The sequence below is a fragment of the Neovison vison genome, chromosome 5 (assembly GCF_020171115.1).
Source record: "Neovison vison isolate M4711 chromosome 5, ASM_NN_V1, whole genome shotgun sequence".
Taxonomy (NCBI): domain Eukaryota; kingdom Metazoa; phylum Chordata; class Mammalia; order Carnivora; family Mustelidae; genus Neogale; species Neogale vison.
In genome coordinates this window covers 23032066-23050584 of record NC_058095.1, presented here as the reverse complement: position 1 = coordinate 23050584, position 18519 = coordinate 23032066, and the positions used below count along the sequence as shown (strand labels likewise).

Genomic DNA, 18519 nt, shown 5'->3' with positions numbered 1-18519 from the left:
GACTGGGACCCACTGTTGGCTTTGCCAGGTTGGCCACCAGGCTGCTTCTCAGGGTCTCCAGAGCCAAGTTATAGGTGACCCTGCCACTGAAGGCCTAGGGAGAGTCCCCACTGGGGGAAAGCTTGTGGTCAGAGGTTGCTTGACGTGCCCGCATCACCCACACTGGCCCCCAGGAGGGTGGACACACCATTCTGGGAACTCTAACATGGTAGCCATGGATGGGAGAGTGGACTTCCTGCAAAAGAAGCCAGCGTTCCATTGCCCTGGGTGCACCTTGGAGAGACCTGCATGGTGGGGTATGGCTTCCCCAGGATCGTCTGCACTTGCATAAGACCTGTTACTGGAAGTGGAGCACCGGGTGTCATAGGGAACAGTCGCGGGTGGCCACAAGCAAGCCGCTGGAGGGGATGGCTGCTATGCTGTATCTTGTGGGCTGGTGGAAACCTCTGCAGGGAACCTTCATGGGCCTCGGTGTGTGATCCCGGGTGCCAGGGAAACTGGACCACAGAGCCCATCTGTGGGGGAGACCAGAAAAGCCGCCCTACCACCCCTGTGGGCGGGGCCTTTACCCCATTTCTTTCTTTCTTTTTTTAAAGATTTTATTTATTTATTGGACAGAGATCTCAAGTAGGTGGGGGTGGGGGCGGTGGCAGGGAAGCAGGCTCCCTGCTGAGCAGAGATCCCTATGCAGGGGCTCCATCCCAGGACCCTGGGATCATGACCTGAGCTGAAGGCAGAGGCTTAACCCACTGAGCCACCCAGGCACCCCGCCTTTACCCCATTTCTTAACTGGGTTGTTTACAGCCTTTTTACTTTTGAGTTGCAAGACTTCTTTATATATTCTGGACAGCAGTTCTCTGCCAGATCTGTGTTTTCCAAATAATTTCTCTCAGTCTGTGGCTTGCCTGTTCTCAAAAGGGTCTTTTGACAAGCAGTCTTAGTGAAGTCTCATTCATTAATATATTCCTTTATGCTTTTTGCATCCTCTTACTAAAGAATAAAACTACACATAACACTAGTTAAAGAACAGGGTAAGGAAGACTTTATTTAGGTTGGGGGGAGACTATTGCATAAGTACCAGTGGGGCCTTACTGGGAGGGGAGAGAGGGACTTCAACTCTGAGAACAGCATGGCCATTTATAGCCAAGCAGCAGGGCAGAGGGGTTGGGTGGGGTGGGTGGAAAATTACTCAGAGGAAACATCAGGGGCAGGGGGAGGGGATTTCTGGCTAAAGTGACTTTACAGGATGGTAACTGATGGCAGGCAAGACAATCAGACTTCGCCTTGAGGACGGTGGGGTGTAAGGAACCAGATCAGATACTGAGCATGATCAGATCTGATCCTGGATGAACTGACTTAGCAAGATTCCTGCAAACATTGGACAACCCAGCCCTTGGCCTCACCATCTTCTTGGAAACCTCTGCGCCATGACAGCCAACTGGAGGAAGAAGCAAATGAGCTTAAGCATAGGAGAAGATGAGGCAGAGGTCCAGGAGATTGCTCGCTTGCGCACCCATGGAGCCATAGGAGCAGAAATAAGGAAAGCAAGAGGCTAGAAACAGTCCATCAATTGATGGACTATATGCCTACTTTCTAGAGCTTGACCCAATGGGTAGAGACCGTCCTTCGCCATCTGATCTCAACGACCACCTTTGAGAGACCCACCTTGCTCGTTCCAAAACATTCTATGCTGGCCTCCACAGCAACATATACTAAAATTGGAACCAGAACAAGTCACTTTAGGTCCTTTGTCCTGGACCTGTGACTTTCGGGACTTACTGCTTTCATTTGTGGCTGAATGTAACATGGGTACAATAACTCATCTCTTCTGCTGGTCTTTGCTGATGGAAAAAAAAAAACTGGACAAGGCAGACAGGAACTCAGAAGTCCTAAAGTCAGGACCTAGTTGAAAAAGAGCTCAGGAGAGCCCGTCCAAAGTTTGATCGTGGAGAGAATCTCTTGGTCACTCACTAAGATGCCTTTGCCAACCCTCGAGACAGAAAGCTATTTTCCAATGTTTTCCCTTAACAGCTTGTCTGTGATCCTTCTTGAATTGTGTTGAGACAATCATTTAAGTATTGGGCAGGGCAAGACCATTTGAAAAGGGGAAACCTGTCGGTACAAATGTGTGTAGGTGGTTGTCACAGGCATCAGTACTCATGGCAACTCTACTCCAGGCCACACACAACCAGGAAGAGGCTGTCACGCCAATCAAAATATTTAGGAAACAAAGAGGGAGCTGCAGAGCATGCTAGCCTCCCATTCACTAACCTGCACTTTCTGTGTCTGGGTCATTAGCCCAGAGCATCTGGCCGGTTCCCTGGTTACTAAGAAGTGAGCCTTCCTGTATTCTAAAGAGCCTTTCATAGTATAGGCTTCAGAATGTCCCTGCAGTCATAGTCCGCTGCAGGCTTAACCGGAGTTACCTGCCGAGCGACGAAAGCTTCTACTCCTGCTCTAAAAAGTCCACCTTGTGTTCACTGTTGCAATACTAACTTTAAAACATGGCCTTTTAATTACAAGGGTGAGAAGGCGGCAGTGGCCAGGTGTGTTAAAAGCAACGTCAAGGGGCACCTGAGTGGCTCAGTGGGTTAAAGCCTCTGCCTTCGGCTTGGGTTGTGGTCCCAGAGTCCTGGGATCAAGCCCCGTATCAGGCTCTCTGCTCAGCGGGGAGACTGCTTCCCTTCCTCTCTTTCTGCCTTCCTCTCTGCCTCCTTGTGATCTCTGTCAAATGGATAAATAAAATCTTTAAAAAAAAAAAAAAAAGCAACGTCAAATATGTGTGTTTGTCAAAACAGGGACACCATAAAGAGGGCAAGAAACTGAAGACAGCTTTCATTTGACCAAATGTGTGTATTGGTAGAATTATGTCTCCTGTGTCGCTGACAACCGCCATCCTTTTTCTAGAAAATTTATGTATTTATTATTTGAGAGTGAGAAAGTGCTAGGGAGAGACAGAGGGAGAGAATCTCCAGCAGACTCCCCACTGAGCACGGAGCCCGATGCCAGACTTGATGTCACTGAAAGGGTCCATGGATAAAAGGACGAGACTGATACAAAGCGAAGGTCAAGCAAAGCTTTATTTCGCGCCAAGCATCGAGAATCAAACTGACCGGCCAGGGCCGCCTCTTGCAAAGAGGCGACCCCTCCTAGTCTCACAGACTAACTTTTATAGAGTAAAGGCCAGGTGGTTGAGCCTGGCCACACACAGGTGGCCAATTGAATTACAATTCACCCATGATAGTCATTTAATTCAGCCTATGACCTTGGCTGGAATCGGCACCTTTGTCTGGCGCCTGATAGGTGGGGCTCACTCTCCTTGGCGGGTAATACGTGCACTTTCCCTTGATTGGACGTTTCCACCTGGCCTAGCTCATCCTTGGCAGGTAGGGAGGTAATACGTGCGCTTTTACTGATTGGACGTTTCCACCTGGCCGGACATGTCCTTGTATGTGGGCTCCGTTATCAGGGGCTGGTCAGTCATATTTCACCAGTTCTGTTTCTAAGCGCTTTTCTCTTGGGGGGAAGGAGCAGGTTCAATCGAGGTTTACTGCATAAACAACAAAATAGCTCACTCTGGCTAAATCGGCCCTTACAGTCACAACCCTGAGATCATGACCTGAGCCGAAATCAAGAGTTGGATGCTTAACCGACGGAGCCCCCCAGGCACCCCAGACAACTGTCACCTTAGATAGAGCTCCTGGTGTGTGTCAAGCACGTGGTAGGCATCCCATATTTCAGCTACTATGGACAAATGAGTGAAGGAATACAAGAATGCAAGAAAATTCTTTCCTGGCTACTGTAAAGAGAGACCATATATGCCAAAGTGCTCTCTCCTAAGAAATTTCAGCCCAAGAGATAAGCTACATGCATACACATTTGAAATTATATAAATTATATAAATAATTCTCACAGAGCAACGAATCTCTATGGATCATTAGGTATTTATATCCACTCCGTCCCAAAACCCTTAAAGTGTATAACTTTTTTTTTTAATTTTATTTATTTATTTGACAGAGATCACAAGTAGTCAGAGAGGCAGGCAGAGAGAGAAAGGAGAAAGCAGGCTCCCCAAGGAGTGGAGAGCTCGATGCGGGGCTTGATCCCAGGACCCTGGGATCATGACCTGAGCTGAAGGCAGAGGCTTTAACCCACTGAGCCACCCAGATGCCCCCCGAAAGTGTATAACCCTTAAAGATAAAGAGAAGACTGAAGAGGGAACAGAAGGAGAATGCCCAACAGTTTTCAAAGATGGAAAGGCAGGGTGGCAGGTGACTTCAGCAGAGCAGAGGAAGCTGAAACCCAAGTGTTAGCTGAGGCAGGCGTTCCCAATCCCAGGTGCACATTAATGTCACCTGGGAGAGAAACAAATCAGAAGGTCTAGGTCCTACTAGGCATCAATAGTTTAAAAAATGCCTCCCAGCAGGGCGCCTAAGTGGCTCAGTTGTTAAGTGTCTGCCTTCGGCTCAGGTCATGGTCCCAGTGTCCTGGGAAGAGGCCCACATCAGGCTCCCTGCTCAGGGAGACTGCTTCCCCTACTTGTGCTCATTCTCTCTGTGTCAAATAAACAAATAAAATCTTAAAAAATAAAAATAAAAATCTCTCCAGATATTGTGGCTCAGGTCATGATCTCCATGGATCAAGGTGTTGGGCTTCCTGCTCAGTATCTGCTTGAGGATTTCTCTCCCTCTCCCTCAAACCCTCCCCCCTCAAATAAATAAATAAAATCTTTATTTTTTTTTAATTTTTTTTTTAATTTGACAGAGAGAAATCACAAGTAGGTGGAGAGGCAGGTAGAGAGAGAGAGGGAAGCAGGCTCCCTGCTGAGCAGAGAGCCCGATGCGGGACTTGATCCCAGGACCCTAAGATCATGACCTGAGCCGAAGGCAGTGGCTTAACCCACTGAGCCACCCAGGCACCCCTTTATTTATTTTTGAGAGAGAGAGAGCGAGGTGGCAGGGGTACAGAGGGAGAAGCAGACTCCCCGCTGATCAGGGAGCCTGATGCAGGACTTGATCCCATGACTCCAGGATCATGACCTGAACTGTAGGCAGACGCCCACCCAACTGAGCCACCCAGGTGTCCCAATAAATAAATCTTTTTAAGAAATTTCTCAGGTATATGGTAGTCCTCAAAAAAATTAAACATAAGAATTATACATGATCCAACAGTTCCACTTCTGGTTATACACCCCCAAAGAATTTAAAGTAGAGACACAAAAGTTATTTGTATACCTGTGTTCCTAGAAACATTATTCACAATAGCCGAGGAGGAAGCAACCCAAGGGTCCATCAATGGATGGATAAACAAAATGGGATATATCCATACCACGGAACATTATTCAGCCATAACAAGGAAGGAAATTCTGACATGCTTCTCTACTAGGAACTTGGAAAACCTTATAAGTAAAATAAGCCAGACACAAAAACCAAATATTGTAGGATTCTACTTACATGAGGTACCTAGAGTAGTCAAATTCATAGAAAGTGGTTGGTTTTTAACAGTGAGAGCTATGGAAAGGAATACAGAAGAGAACTGATTTGTGCATGAGGAATCCTGGGGAAGTGGACTTCCTGAGAAGAAAATTTGACATCACCAGGAAGGGCAGAGGAGTGGGGAGCAAAAGGAAATTTTTAAAAAAGATTTATTTGACAGAGAGAGATCACAAGTAGGCAGAGAGGCAGGCAGAGAGAGAGAGAGAAAGCAGGCTTCCCGCTGAGCAGAGAGCCCGATGCGGGGCTCTATCCCAGGACCCCGGGATCATGACCTGAGCCGAAGGCAGAGGCCTTGACTCACCGAGCCACCCAGGTGTCCTGCAAATAAGGAATTTTGGAAAAAGTCTGTATACGGAACAGTTAAGATCCTCAATCTTTACCTCCAGTCCTATGGGTGAAAGATCCATTAGAGAGACTGGATCTGTGAGGCCCCTCTACTTCTAACTGGATAGCCAGGGGCTTTCAGAATAGCAGTGGGGATGCAATGTAAGTCTGCATATTGAAAAGTGAAGTCACCATTTCCCTTCTTTTTCCTTGTCTTGCTCCCAAAATGCCAGCATCAAGGAGATATCCCAGGCAGTAGACCTCAGGGTTTTTGTTTTTGTTTTTAAGATTTTATTTATTTGACAGAGAGAGACACACAGCAAGAGAGGGAACACAGGCAGGAGGAGTGGGAGAGGGAGAAGCAGGCTCCCTGCTGAGCAAGGAGCCTGATGCAGGATTTGGCAGGACTCACGGGACTCAATCCCAAGACCCTGGGATCATGACCTGAGCTGAAGGCAGACTATTAACGACTGAGCCACCCGGCGCCCCAGATCTCAGCATTTTCCTATGGAGAAACTAAATGGCCCAAGGAGTCAGAAAGAATGGTGACCCGCAGATATAGACATTGGGAAGTTCCTAAATGAAAAGGCTAGCTCACTGTTGGAGAACCTACAAGGGAGTTCACCAGTCAACAAGCCCTAAGAACAGAGCTTCCAATGGCCTTAACCTATTGGAGGTCCAGTTTTTTGGTGAATGCCCTCAACACCAGTCCAAAACCAAAGGAAACGGTGGCAAAAAGAAGGGAGGAAAGGCAATACTTGGATTAGAACACTTCAGAAACAACCACAATTTTAAAGAAACAAGGGGAAAAAATGGTATCCATAAAACTAGAACAGGATGTAGTTTTTTTAAAAAGCAATTGGGGGGGGACGCCTGGGTGGCTCAGTTGGTTAGGCGGCTGCCTTCGGCTCAGGTCATGATCCCAGCGTCCTGGGATCGAGTCCCGCATCGGGCTCCTTGCCTGGCGGGGAGCCTGCTTCTCCCTCTGCCTCTAGCCTGCCACTCTGTCTGCCTGTGCTTGCGCTCTGTATCTCTCGCTCTCTCTAACAAAAAAAATAATAATAAAAATAAAAATTTAAAAAAATAAAATAAAATAAAAAGCAATTGGGGCACACGAGAAAATGAAAATCCAAAAGCCAATAAAAAAGTGGGAAGACTCGGTTCGGCATCTGCCTTTGGCTTGGGTTGTGGTCCTAGAGTCCTGGGATCCAGTGCTGGCATCAGGCTCCTTGCTCAGCAGGGAGCCTGCTTCTCCCTCTGCCTCTGCTTCTCTCTGTCTCTCATGAATAAATAAACAAAATATTTTATTTTAAGTGGAAAGATAGTGTGAGGAAATCTTGAAAGTACAACAAAAAGACAAATCAACAGGAGGAGGGAAAAGATAAGTCCTTACATGAGCAAATGACGGAGAAGAAATTATTAGACATAATAAAACTTAAGGTAGGAAATGAATCTCTAGATTGGAAGAGATCACCGAGTAAGTCATGGGGAAAAAAAAAAAAAACACCCAGAACACCAGGAACAAAGAACCTAAGATTTTACAGAGAGAAACAGATCATGTACAGGAATAAGAGTGACATCAAACTTACCAAAAGAAGTTAGAAGACCATGATTTTCAAACTTCTGAAAACAAAATTCTCAGCAAAAATTATGTTCTCAAACTATCTCTCAAGTGTTCAGACAAAATGTATTTTCAGATCTGCCAGAACTCAAGCATCTTACCTGGCATATATTTTTTCTCTGGAAGCATCTCAGGGTTATTCTCCACCGTATAAAGGAGGAAACCAAGAGAAAGGGAGACCTTACCCAGTAAACCTGGAATCCCACACCAAGGAGAGGGAAAGCGAATTCCCAAGGCAACAGGTGGGCGACAGGTCTCAACAGCCTGCCCGAAGCGGAAGCCGGGAGGGTGTCAGGAAGACTGCCTTGAAAAAATTCATTTGAGGGCGCCTGGGTGGCTCAGTAGGTTAAAGCCTCTGCCTTCGGCTTGGGTAATGATTCCGGGGTCCTGGGATCAAGCCCCACATCGGGCTCTCTGCTCAGCGGGGAGCCTGCTTCCCCCTCTCTCTCTGCCTGTCTCTCTGCCTACTTGTGATCTGTCTGTCAAATAAATAAATAAAATCTTTGGGGTGCCTGGGTGGCTCAGTGGGTTAAGCCGCTGCCTTCCGTTCGGGTCATGATCTCAGGATCTTGGGATCGAGTCCCGCATCGGGCTCTCTGCTCAGCAGGAAGCCTGCTTCCCTCTCTCTCTCTGCCTGCCTCTGTCTACTTGTGATCTCTCTCTGTCAAATAAATAAGTAAAATCTTTAAAATAAAATAAAATCTTAAAAAAAATAAAAATAATAAAAATTCATTTGAAAAGTTTGGACCAGGGGAACAATTATGCTGGGAGGCTGTTAAAGGATTGAACAGAAAGAAAACTACACATGTGAAAAAATGAGGTAATTATCTTTCAGAGAAAAAAAGTTTTCAAGAAGCCAATGCTATTCTAGTATATATAAACTCAATTCTAAATAGTATTTCCCGGATCATGAACATAATAATGTGACATAATGTGGACATAACTGATTTAATACAACATTTTGATCTAATTTTAGCAAATGGGAAGTCAAGGGGTGTGACAAGGCAAATCCTCGACAGCTAGAACTGGAAATTTTTGCACCCAAACACCCTTCCAGTTCTGGGGGAGTATCTCGGGTCTTCAAACGCGGTGAGGCAAAGCGACCCCCTCCCCATCCTGGTGGAACACTGCACATGCGTCAGACCACGGTTCAGCCAATCAGATGCCTCCTCCACTTGGCATTGGGAAAGCGGAGGAACTGTCCTTGAGATGCAGGTGCAGCTGGAACAATAGTTACGCCTGGTGATGAGTGCCCTGAGCTAGTGGCACCAGTGGTGGACGCTCCCGAGATGAGACCTGAGCTGGATTTCCCTCCTCAGCCGCCCTTCATAGTTAACTGCTTTGTGAATTAGGTTCTCCAACCTTCTGTCGGCTCTGCAAGCGTCTACCATACCTGCATTCCTGCTTTGCCTGGCCAGAGAGGATATCGGTTCCATTCCAAGAACCCTGACTTGCACCATAAACTACTAAGAGGAGTAAGACGCCTGGGTGGCTCAGTCCATTAGGTGTCTGCCTTCAGCTTGGGTCATGATCTTGGGGTCCTCTGATCAAGTCCTGCATCGGGCACCTTGTTCAGCAGGGAATCTGCTTCTCTCTCTCAAATAAAATCTTTAAAAATAAAAAATAAATAAAAAATAAATACTAAGAGGAAAAAAAGTGCCCCTAACCTTCAAGAGAGAGAATTGCTCAGTGTCATAAATAGTATTCTTCAGATCAGGCAGAATATCCCTTCAAATTATAGGAAAGCTTCAGTTAGAAATTAGTCTAGAAAAGGTGAGTAGGTATTTTTAAAAGACATTTCTTCCTCGAGTTACAAACATGTCTTCCCCTGACTGCTGTGTGCGAACATGCCAATTTCCAGCGGACACAGAATTCCCTAAGGACAGGGGCCTGGTTTCAGGTTTTCATTCACAGCTGCCTTGTATTATACTAAGTTCTCAAAAATACATGTTGTATGAACCTCTTTATCTGTACTCTCATACATCAGATTGCTAAATTTGGGTTCATAGCTCTGACACCTAATTTTTTATTTTATTTCATTATTAAAGAGTTTTGAGAGAGCACAAGCAGGAATGAGGGACAGAGGGAGAGGGAGAAGCAGACTTCCCACTGAGCAGACTCAATCCCAGGACTCTGGGATCATGACCTGAGCGAAAGGCAGAAGCTTAACCAACTGAGCCACCCAGATCCCCCCTCACACCTAATTTTTAAAAAAGATTTTATTTATTTATTTGACAGAGACACAGGAAGAGAGGGAACACAACTAGAGGGAGTGGGAGAGGGAGAAGCAGGCTTCCTGCAGTGGGGAGCCCAATGTGGGACTTGATCCCAGGACCCTGGGATCATGACCTGAGCTGAAGGCAGACACTTAATGACTGAACCACCCAGGCACCCCACACCTAATTTTAGATTTATAGTTTCTTTAGGGACTTTGGCTTCATTGAAGCCCAGCTGGGTCCTACAGGGATCTCAGCTAAGAGTCATTTGAAATGTAGGGGAAACTAGTAGTGTTTCAGTACAAGAATGAGTTGAGGGTTCCTTGTCCTCTCTAGTAACTCTGGCTGGGAGTTAAGAGGTACAGAGCATTTCCTTGATTCTATTCAATGGAAGCAAAAAAAAAAAAAAAAAAGGAGGAGGAAGGGGGCACCCGGATTTGAACCGGGGACCTCTTGATCTGCAGTCAAATGCTCTACCCCTGAGCTATACCCCCAACACCCTACTGTCCTTCTCTTCCTTGTCCACTTGAGGTGACTCAGTACCATCAGGTTCCACCCATGCTAGAGCTCTGGCAAGCTTTGTGTTCTAAAGCTCCACCTTCTTTTATATCCATCATCTGCTTTGGCTTTTCTCTTGGCCACCAATAAACTGGGTGGGGACACTTGAAAAATGACATCCCAGAAACTAGCTGAAAAGGAAATTGACAGAGCGCCAACAGGGAAAATGTTCACAAGTACCGTGTCAGAAGTACTATGGCAGAATCCAGAGGCTAAACAGCAACCCCAGATATCCCCTTGTTCACTCCCTCTTGATGGACTACAGGATGGGAAGGAGAAGGAAGATGTCAGTTATTTTGAATGGGATGACTTAGGAAAATCAGGAAATCCTTCTCAGGGCAACCAAGCACAATCTCTTTGGACTAACGCACCGGCTCCATTCTTGATGAGCAAACATAGCCAGCTTCTAGCCTGGGTGCTGCCCGGGCAGAGCTTTGTGGAGGCCAAGGTGTGCAGTGGCGTCCTTCTTCTGGCAGGGGCATGGGGGAACGGAGGCCTCCTTTCAAGCATGGCACTGGTGGGCATGGAGTGTAAGGGAGCAGGTCTGAGGACGCCCTCTCTCCTCCCACCTCCTCTCCAAAGGCTAGAGAAGCTGAGGTAGACAAACTAGCCAGTCCCCTCCCAACCTCAGGGAAGAAACACACTCAGAGGCACAAATAACATCACTGCTTATATAAAAATAGCATTAAACATCTGTCTTCTCTTCAGGTCAAGGGGTGGGAAGGGAAGAGATGCTGTTAGAAGAGAGGGAATGGGGTGACCTCTCCAAAGACAGACGGGTGCTGCCGGAGGGCTGGCGTGTTCCGGCGATAGCCAAACCGACCGTTGAACCCCTTGATCGTTTTCAGTTCAGCATTGTAGTGGTCATGGCCGGTCACCTGCTGGAGAGAATGCCCTTGGGGGGTAGAGAGAGAGGCCTGAACCCCCATTCAGCCCCCTCTTGCTTTTCCCCTGCTCCCACGGGGCTGGTATATAATGTACTCCCCATGTCCCTCTTCAAACGTCTCAAGCCTCTTGATTAAAAGCCAAGGGTTGATAAAATCCAGGAGACAGTTTTCTGGAAACCAAACTGTATACCAGGAGGAACGTGAATGCTATGTGCTAAGACAGGAGCGGCCAAAAATTTCTGGGCTTGGCTGAACTTGCCTCACTCCCAGGAAGACTGAAAACATTTCACCCTTGCTTCTGACCCATGTGGAAGAAATGGATGAGCTCAATTTGGCCAAATGGTACAAAGGGTCACATGACTAGAGAGTGGCCAAAGGGTGATGGAATTGGGGTGGGAGGAGGGTTCACACTGTCAGAAAAACCTCTCTCCACCCTTCTTTTCCTGTTGCTCAACGGGGCCTGGAAAAGGAGGACACAGCCTGTTCAGAGAGCAGGGAGGGCAACATGGGCTTTAGAGTTGGAAAGAGCGCAATTCCAATCCCTGCCAAGCCCTCGTTGGCCAGTCACTTCACCTTCCTACACTGATTTGCCCAGCTGGAGGGCAGCGGGAGCGTGGGCATAAAAACCGTCTGATCTACAGCCGGTTAGCTTAGTCACTACATAGGAGCATGGTGATGCCATTGGCGTACGTCTGAGAAGCAAAGCTAGGGACGCAGTCCCAAGGCCTCTCCCCTGCCCCCCAAGCCAAGGGTCTCTGTGGCCTGATTTCTCTCCCTGAACCAGGGACCACACACCACTCTTCCACGGGGTCCATGCCGAGGCTGGAAAGCCAGGGGCACTTGCCTGCCCCAGCCCAGTTCCTCCTATTCAGATATCTCTGTCCTTCTCCAAAGATGTGGAAATAATCCACTATCCAGCCATCTCTTCCTGTGCCGCCATGATCCTGAGAGTGAGAGAGAAAACACAGAAGATGGTCAGTCACTGTGCTAAGAGGGGCACACTCAAAACTCCCTTTGGGTTTGTTGCGGGGGGGGGGTGGTCACCAGGCCAGATTAAATATGAAACACAGGGGCGCCTGGGTGGCTCAGTGGGTTAAAGCCTCTGCCTTCAGCTCAGGTCATGATTCTGGGGTCCTGGGATAGAGCCCCACATCCGGCTCTCTGCTCAGCAGGGAGCCTGCTTCCCCCCCCCACCTCTCTCTGCTTGCCTCTCTGCCTACTTGTGATTTCTATCTGATAAATTTTTTTAAAAATCTTTAAAAAAAAATAAATATGAAACACGGATTGACCCATTGTCTCTCAGAGAGGGGCAGCGTGGGCGGGCAGTTCAGTGTCTGCTGCCAGACTGGTTACAATTCCAGCTCTGCCGCTAACGAGCTGTGTGACCCTGGGCCAATGGCACAGCTTTTCTGGACCTCTATTTCCTCATCAGTGAAAGGAGTGTTGCTGTAAGATTTGAGACAAATAAAGGGCTTGGCATAGTAAAGATTCTTTTTTTTTTTTTTTAAGATTTTATTTATTTAAGAGAATGAGCAGGGGGAGGGGGAGCACAGGGAGAAGCAGACTCTTCGCTGAGCAGGGAGCCCGATGTAGGGCTCAATCCCAGGACCCAAAGATCATGACCTGAGCTAAAGGCAGGCGCTCAACCAACTGAGCCACTCAGGTGCCTAATTTATTTTTATTTATTTATTTTTTTTAAGATTTTATCTATTTATTTGACAGAGAGAAATCACAAGTAGATGGAGAGGCAGGCAGAGAGAGAGAGAGGGAAGCAGGCTCCCTGCTGAGCAGAGAGCCCGATGCGGGACTCGATCCCAGGACCCTGAGATCATGACCTGAGCTGAAGGCAGCGGCTTAACCCACTGAGCCACCCAGGTGCCCTGCCTAATTTATTTTAAAAATAAGCAATATCAGGGCACCTGGGTGGCTCAGTGGGTTAAAACCTCTGCCTTCGGCTCAGGTCATGATCTCAGGGTCCTGGGATCGAACCCCGCATCGAGCTATCTGCTAAGCAGGGAGCCTGTTTCTCCTCTGTCTCTGCCTGCTGCTCTGCCTACTTGTGATCTCGCTCTCTGTGTCAAATAAATAAATAAAATCTTTTAAAAAAATAAGCAATATCATGGAGCAGCTGGCTGGCTCAGTCCTCAGAGCATGCCACTCTTGATCTTGGGGTCTTGAGCTTAAGCACCACGTTGAGGCAGAGTTTACTTAAAAACAAGAACAAGGGGTGCCTGGATAGCTCAGTGGGTTAAAGCCTCTGCCTTTGGCTCAGGTCATGATCCCAGGGTCCTGGGATCGAGCCCCGCATCAGCAGGGAGCCTGCTTCCTCCTCTCTCTCTCTGCCTGCCTCTCTGCCTACTTGTAATCTCTGCCTGTCAAATAAATAAATAAAATCTTAAAAAAAAAAAGAAAAAAACAATCATTATCTTTATGTAACTGAAAATACCCACCACCAACAGCTGTGATGATTAAACCCTTATAAAAGGGAACATAGTTTCAAAAGTATGCATACCATATTATTTTCAAGCTTTTAAATACTCAAGTTTTTCTTTCTTCCTCCCACACTCTGGATCCTTCGGTCATAAAAATTATGCGAGTAGAGCGTCCGCACACACTCCAGCATGGGCATGGGACATACAGACGTGTCCACGCACATGCGATGCACATCCAGGCACACACACAAACACCAAGACCACACACACACACACACACACACAAAGAAACCCAAGATTTGTTCTCAGAACAACCCCCATTAACCCCACCTGTCCCCTCCCCATACCACTGTGACAAATGTACACAAATACTGGAGGCAAAAGTGTTGGAAAAAGTTGCAGTCATCAGCAAACACTGACAGATCTCCCATCACCGGTAGGACTCTGCGGAGGAGAGGCAACACCCACAAGGGGAAAGGCCGGGAGAGAAGAGAGGTCTGCACAGGTCTGGGAAGTTTCCTTCCCACCAGCTCACAGGAAGTCCCATGGAGCGAGCCCCTCTGTCATTGTGACATCACCAAAAGAGGACACCCCGCCTGGGGGTTCTAGGCTTTGCTTTGTTTCGTTTGCTTAAGTCACAAGGATTTTCGAGCTTTTAGAGAATCTGTGGCATGTGATCACCCCAAAGGGTGGGTCCGTGACGTCAAAAAGGACAATGAAACTGGTTTGGCAGAGGTGGGCTTCCAGCCCCATTCCCTAAGGCTTGCAGAGACCCAAAATGAGATCGTTCTCAAACGCAGGGCTGGAAAGTGATTCTGTGAGCTCAGGGAGCTCAGTCCCTGTCACCTGCCTGCACCAGTTCTGGGCTTTGATTAAGAAAGCCCACGGTGGGGACGCCTGGGTGGCTCAGTTGGTTAAGCGGCTGCCTTGGGCTCAGGTCATGATCCCAGCGTCCTGTGATCGAGTCCCACTTCGGGTTCCTTGCTCAGCAGGGAGCCTGCTTCTCCCTCTCCCTCTGCCTGTGCTCACTCTCTCTGATAGATAGATAAATACATACATACAATCTTAAAAAAAAAAAAAAAAAAAGGCAAGCAAGCTGAGGGTGGGTGAGAGCAGGGAGCCCTCCCTAGGGGTAAGATGCCCGGATTTGGGAAGTCCGGCCCCACCATCAGGGTCAAGCTTTGCCGGGCAGCCCGTGGGATTGGGGCCCTAGCCAATAACCTGTTCGGTTTTCCGCAGAATGGGCGGAACCACGCGGCTCTGGAAGTAGCGATGGGCGTGGTAGTCCTGCTGGGCGTTGTAGGGTGGAATCGCTGACCAGAGCTTGGGCCTCAGGCGCTCATGGGCGCGGGCCACGGAGCTCACCGCCACGCCATCCAAGATGAAGCTCTTCTCCAGCCGCAGAGGACACTCGCAGTAGTACGACATCCCCACCACTGCAGCCCCCAAGAGCCTTTCTGCTGGGACTGGAGGGACGAGGTAGGGGCTCCCCTGCGCATTAGTCGCATTGTTACGTGGTGGTACGTTGTCAAAGACTCCAGTGACACAAACCGTCTTGTGTCTGAACAGGGTAGGCTCTTAGGGCTGCCTGGTTAAGTTGCTCTCAAGGCCCTGGGGCGAAGGATGACTTAAGACACCAAGCCAGAGGAACTGGAGACTGGAGAAGGTATTACTAAACTCAGGTGGTGTGCGCGCAGGGCTAGCCTCCTCCTCCTCCTCCCCACTGTACTACACTTCCCAAACTCAGCTCGGTTGAAAAGCTTGTACCCAGAATGGATCAGAAAGAGTTCAGAGACCATCTACTTCCAACTCTCATTTTTAGTAATTTTAAGTTGAAGCTCAGAAACACTGAGATACTAGTCCTCCTCCTGTTAAAAAAAAATAATAAAAATTTAAAAATAAAATCTTTAAACACGGGGCGCCTGGGTGGCTCAGTGGGTTAAGCCGCTGCCTTTGGCTCTGGTCATGATCTCAGGGTCCTGGGATCGAGTCCCGCATCGGGCTCTCTGCTCAGCGGGGAGCCTGCTTCTTTCTCTCTCTCTGCCTACTTGTGATCTCTGTCAAATAAATAAATAAAAATCTTTAATAAAAAAAAAAAATCTTTAAACAGAACAGGGTCGCCTGGGTGGCTCAGTCATTAAGCGTCTCCCTCAGGCTCAGGTCATGATTCCAGGGTCCTGGGACAGAGTCCCCACTGGGGCTGTGTGCTCAGGGGGTCTGCTTCTCCCTCTGCCCTTCCCACAGCTTGTGCTCTAATAGTCTTTAACAAAAAAAAAAAAACAAAAACCAAAACAAAAACCAGCAGGTTAACACATTACCACATTACTTTCCTCTAGGTTTTTTTTTTTTTAAAGATTTTATTTATTTGACAGAGATCTCAAGCAGGCAGACAGGCAGGCAGAGGGAGAGAGGAGGAAGCAGGCTCCCCGCCAAGCAGAGAGCCGGATTCGGGGCTGGACCCCAGGACTCTGGGATCATGACCTGAGCCGCAGGCAGAGGCTTTAACCCACTGAGCTACCTGGGCGCCCCATCCTCTAGCTCTTTTTATGTACAACTGTCAGGACACAGCAAACCATGAACAATAATTTCTAGTCACCAGTTACAGGTCATTTTTACTTTTTATTTCCAAATTTTCCCCCTTGAATAACCTCACATAGATGCTTTACACATCAAGGTGCCTTACTCAGTGCTCCTCACACCAACTCTATGAGGTGCTATTATCATCCTAACATGAGACAAAAGGATAATGGAAATCTTTTATAGTCACTATTATATGAAGGCACATTTTATTTTTTTTACTTTTTTTTTTTTAAAAAGATTTTATTTATTTATTCGTCAGAGAGAAAGATAACAAGTAGGCAGAGGCAGGCAGAGAGAGAATGGGAAGCAGGCTCTCCGCTGAGCGGAGAGCCTGATGCGGGGCTCGATCCCAGGGCCCTGAGATCATGACCTGAGCTGAAGGCAGAGGCTTAACCCACTGAACCACCCCACATGTTTTTTAAAGATTTATTTGAGAGCGACTGTGAGAAAGAGCACAGGAGCAGGGACAGAGGGAGATGGAGCAGACTCTCCATAAACATGGAGCCCAATGTGAGGCTTGATCCCAGGACCCTGAAATCATGACCCCAGCAAAGCCAGGCAATTAACCGATGGAGCCACCCAGATGCCCCAAAGGCACATGTATTAACTAGAAAAAGGTTGCCTGTATGTATACACAAACCCCACTAATTCTGGCAAATTAATGCTGAGCATGTTTCTATACCATTAACAGGTAAATTCCTAGGGAATCTGAAATTACAGAAAATTAAGTCTATAGTTTGAGCCCTGGACAGAGAACCTGGACAGAGCCTGGAAGACAGAAGACGTGGGGCGGGAGGGGACGTAGAGGGGAGGCTCAGCCCTTGTACCTCTGGGAGAAATTTCATATATAGAGTTAACACAAGGGGATAAAAATGATTAACTTTTTAAAAGATTTTGAGAGTGAAAAAAGCAAGCACAGCTGGGGGTGGGGAGTTGGGGAAGAGCAGGGAGCGAGGTCAGGCTCAAGCCAGGACGCTGGGATCATGACCTGAGCTGAAGGCAGATACTTCAGGATTTTTTTTTTTAAGACTTTATTTGACAGACAGAGATCACAAGTAGGTAGAGAGGCAGGCAGAGAGAGAGAGGAGAAGCAGGCTTCCTGCTGAGCAAAGAGCCCGATGTGGGGCTTGATCCCAAGACCCTGAGATCAAGACCTGAACCAAAGGCAGAGGCTTAACTGAGCCAACCGGGCACCCCCCAAAAAGGATGAACTTTAAATGGAGGACCTGAGGGCTTCATGTCACATTAAAAACTTCAAATTCACCAGGATGGAAAATAGGGTAGGACGACAGGTCTGTTTTCGACTCCTGGTCCTAAAACCTGCCTGAGCCGCAGGCAGAGGCTTTAACCCACTGAGCTACCCGGGCACCCCATCCTCTAGCTCTTTTTATGTACAACTGTCAGGACACAGCAAACCATGAACAATAATTTCTAGTCACCAGTTACAGGTCATTTTTACTTATTTCCAAATTTTCCCTAGATAGGCTCTAGACAGCCCTGGTTCTCCATCCTGGCTGCACCTTGAAATTTCCTGGGGGGGGGGGTCTTTAGAAAGTACTGAAGCCTGGGTCCTACCTCCACAATCTGACTTAACTGGGTCTGGGATATTGCCTGGACACTCTCTGGCTGAGAACCATTGATTAGATTAGTACATTCCATTCTGAATCTTGGACAAAAGGACAGTCATCTTACCATGTGCTAGGGTCCACACAGTCTAATCCTCAGCCTTACAAAGAACACATAAGGTAGAGTATATTGATACTAGATGTGTGAACACAAATCTAGGCTGAAATGCCTGTTCCAACGTCTTTAGGCCAGACTATTGACCCAAACCTGCTGAGCGCTCATTTTTTTCATCAGACTCCAAATTTCACATACATCACTTCTCATGGTTTAGAAAAGCACAATGTCCAATGCTTTCAAGCAGAATTTGCCAAGGTTTACACCCACTGCGCTGGTTCATTACATTACCTTTCATTCCCGAACTAGGGTTTTGCAGGTACATACAGCTATCCTATCAAAATGGGTTGGTAGCAAACCACGCAGATACTTTTAGTAACTCAATTGCCTTCCACAAGAGCAAATTAACACAGTAATCATGTGTTAGGTTTTACAAATACAGCCATTTATGGGGTGCCTGGGTGGCACAGTGGGTTAAAGCCTCTGCCTTCGGCTCAGGTCATGATCCCAGGGTCCTAGGATCGAGCCCTGCATCTGGCTCTTTGCTTGGCAGGGAGCCTGCTTCCTCCTCTCTCTCTGCCTGATTATGATCTCTGTCAAATAAATAAAATAATATAAAAATCTTAAAAAAACAAAACAAAACAAACACAGTCCTTTATGTGCTGGTTTACGGGAAGGACACCTGTAACTCCAAGTGTGCACACAGACACACACACCTGGGCCTTC

General features: G+C 47.5%; 1 protein-coding gene and 1 non-coding gene across 3 annotated transcripts; both read right to left on the bottom strand.

The window, feature by feature from the left end:
- Positions 1–10078: 10078 nt before the first annotated feature.
- TRNAC-GCA lies at positions 10079–10150 on the bottom strand. Its single transcript has one exon. It is a non-coding gene; the product is annotated as a tRNA-Cys (tRNA).
- A 721-nt stretch (positions 10151–10871) lies between these two features.
- C5H17orf98 (chromosome 5 C17orf98 homolog) lies at positions 10872–14961 on the bottom strand. 2 transcript variants are annotated; one of them, XM_044250447.1, is made up of 3 exons: positions 14755–14961; positions 11946–12045; positions 10872–11109 (listed from the first exon to the last, which is right to left on the bottom strand). In XM_044250447.1, the coding sequence occupies exons 1-3, from the start codon at positions 14959–14961 to the stop codon at positions 10952–10954; spliced, it is 465 nt and encodes a 154-aa protein (XP_044106382.1). In that variant the 3' UTR covers positions 10872–10951. The 2 variants fall into 2 exon arrangements, 1 of the variants encoding a protein (XP_044106382.1); XR_006384735.1 differs by lacking the exon at positions 14755–14961 and having other exon boundaries at positions 11047–11109; positions 11897–12031.
- Positions 14962–18519: the final 3558 nt, after the last annotated feature.

What these genes read in the sequence shown, in the direction of transcription:
- C5H17orf98 (XM_044250447.1), bottom strand. Translation starts at nt 14,961, where the DNA reads ATGTCGTACTACTGCGAGTGTCCTCTGCGGCTGGAGAAGAGCTTCATC. An exon ending in TTCTGCGGAAAACCGAACAG is followed by an intron (nt 12,046 to 14,754) that starts GTTATTGGCTAG and finishes TCTCACTCTCAG; the next exon opens with GATCATGGCGGCACAGGAAG. An exon ending in GAGGAACTGGGCTGGGGCAG is followed by an intron (nt 11,110 to 11,945) that starts GCAAGTGCCCCT and finishes CTACCCCCCAAG; the next exon opens with GGCATTCTCTCCAGCAGGTG.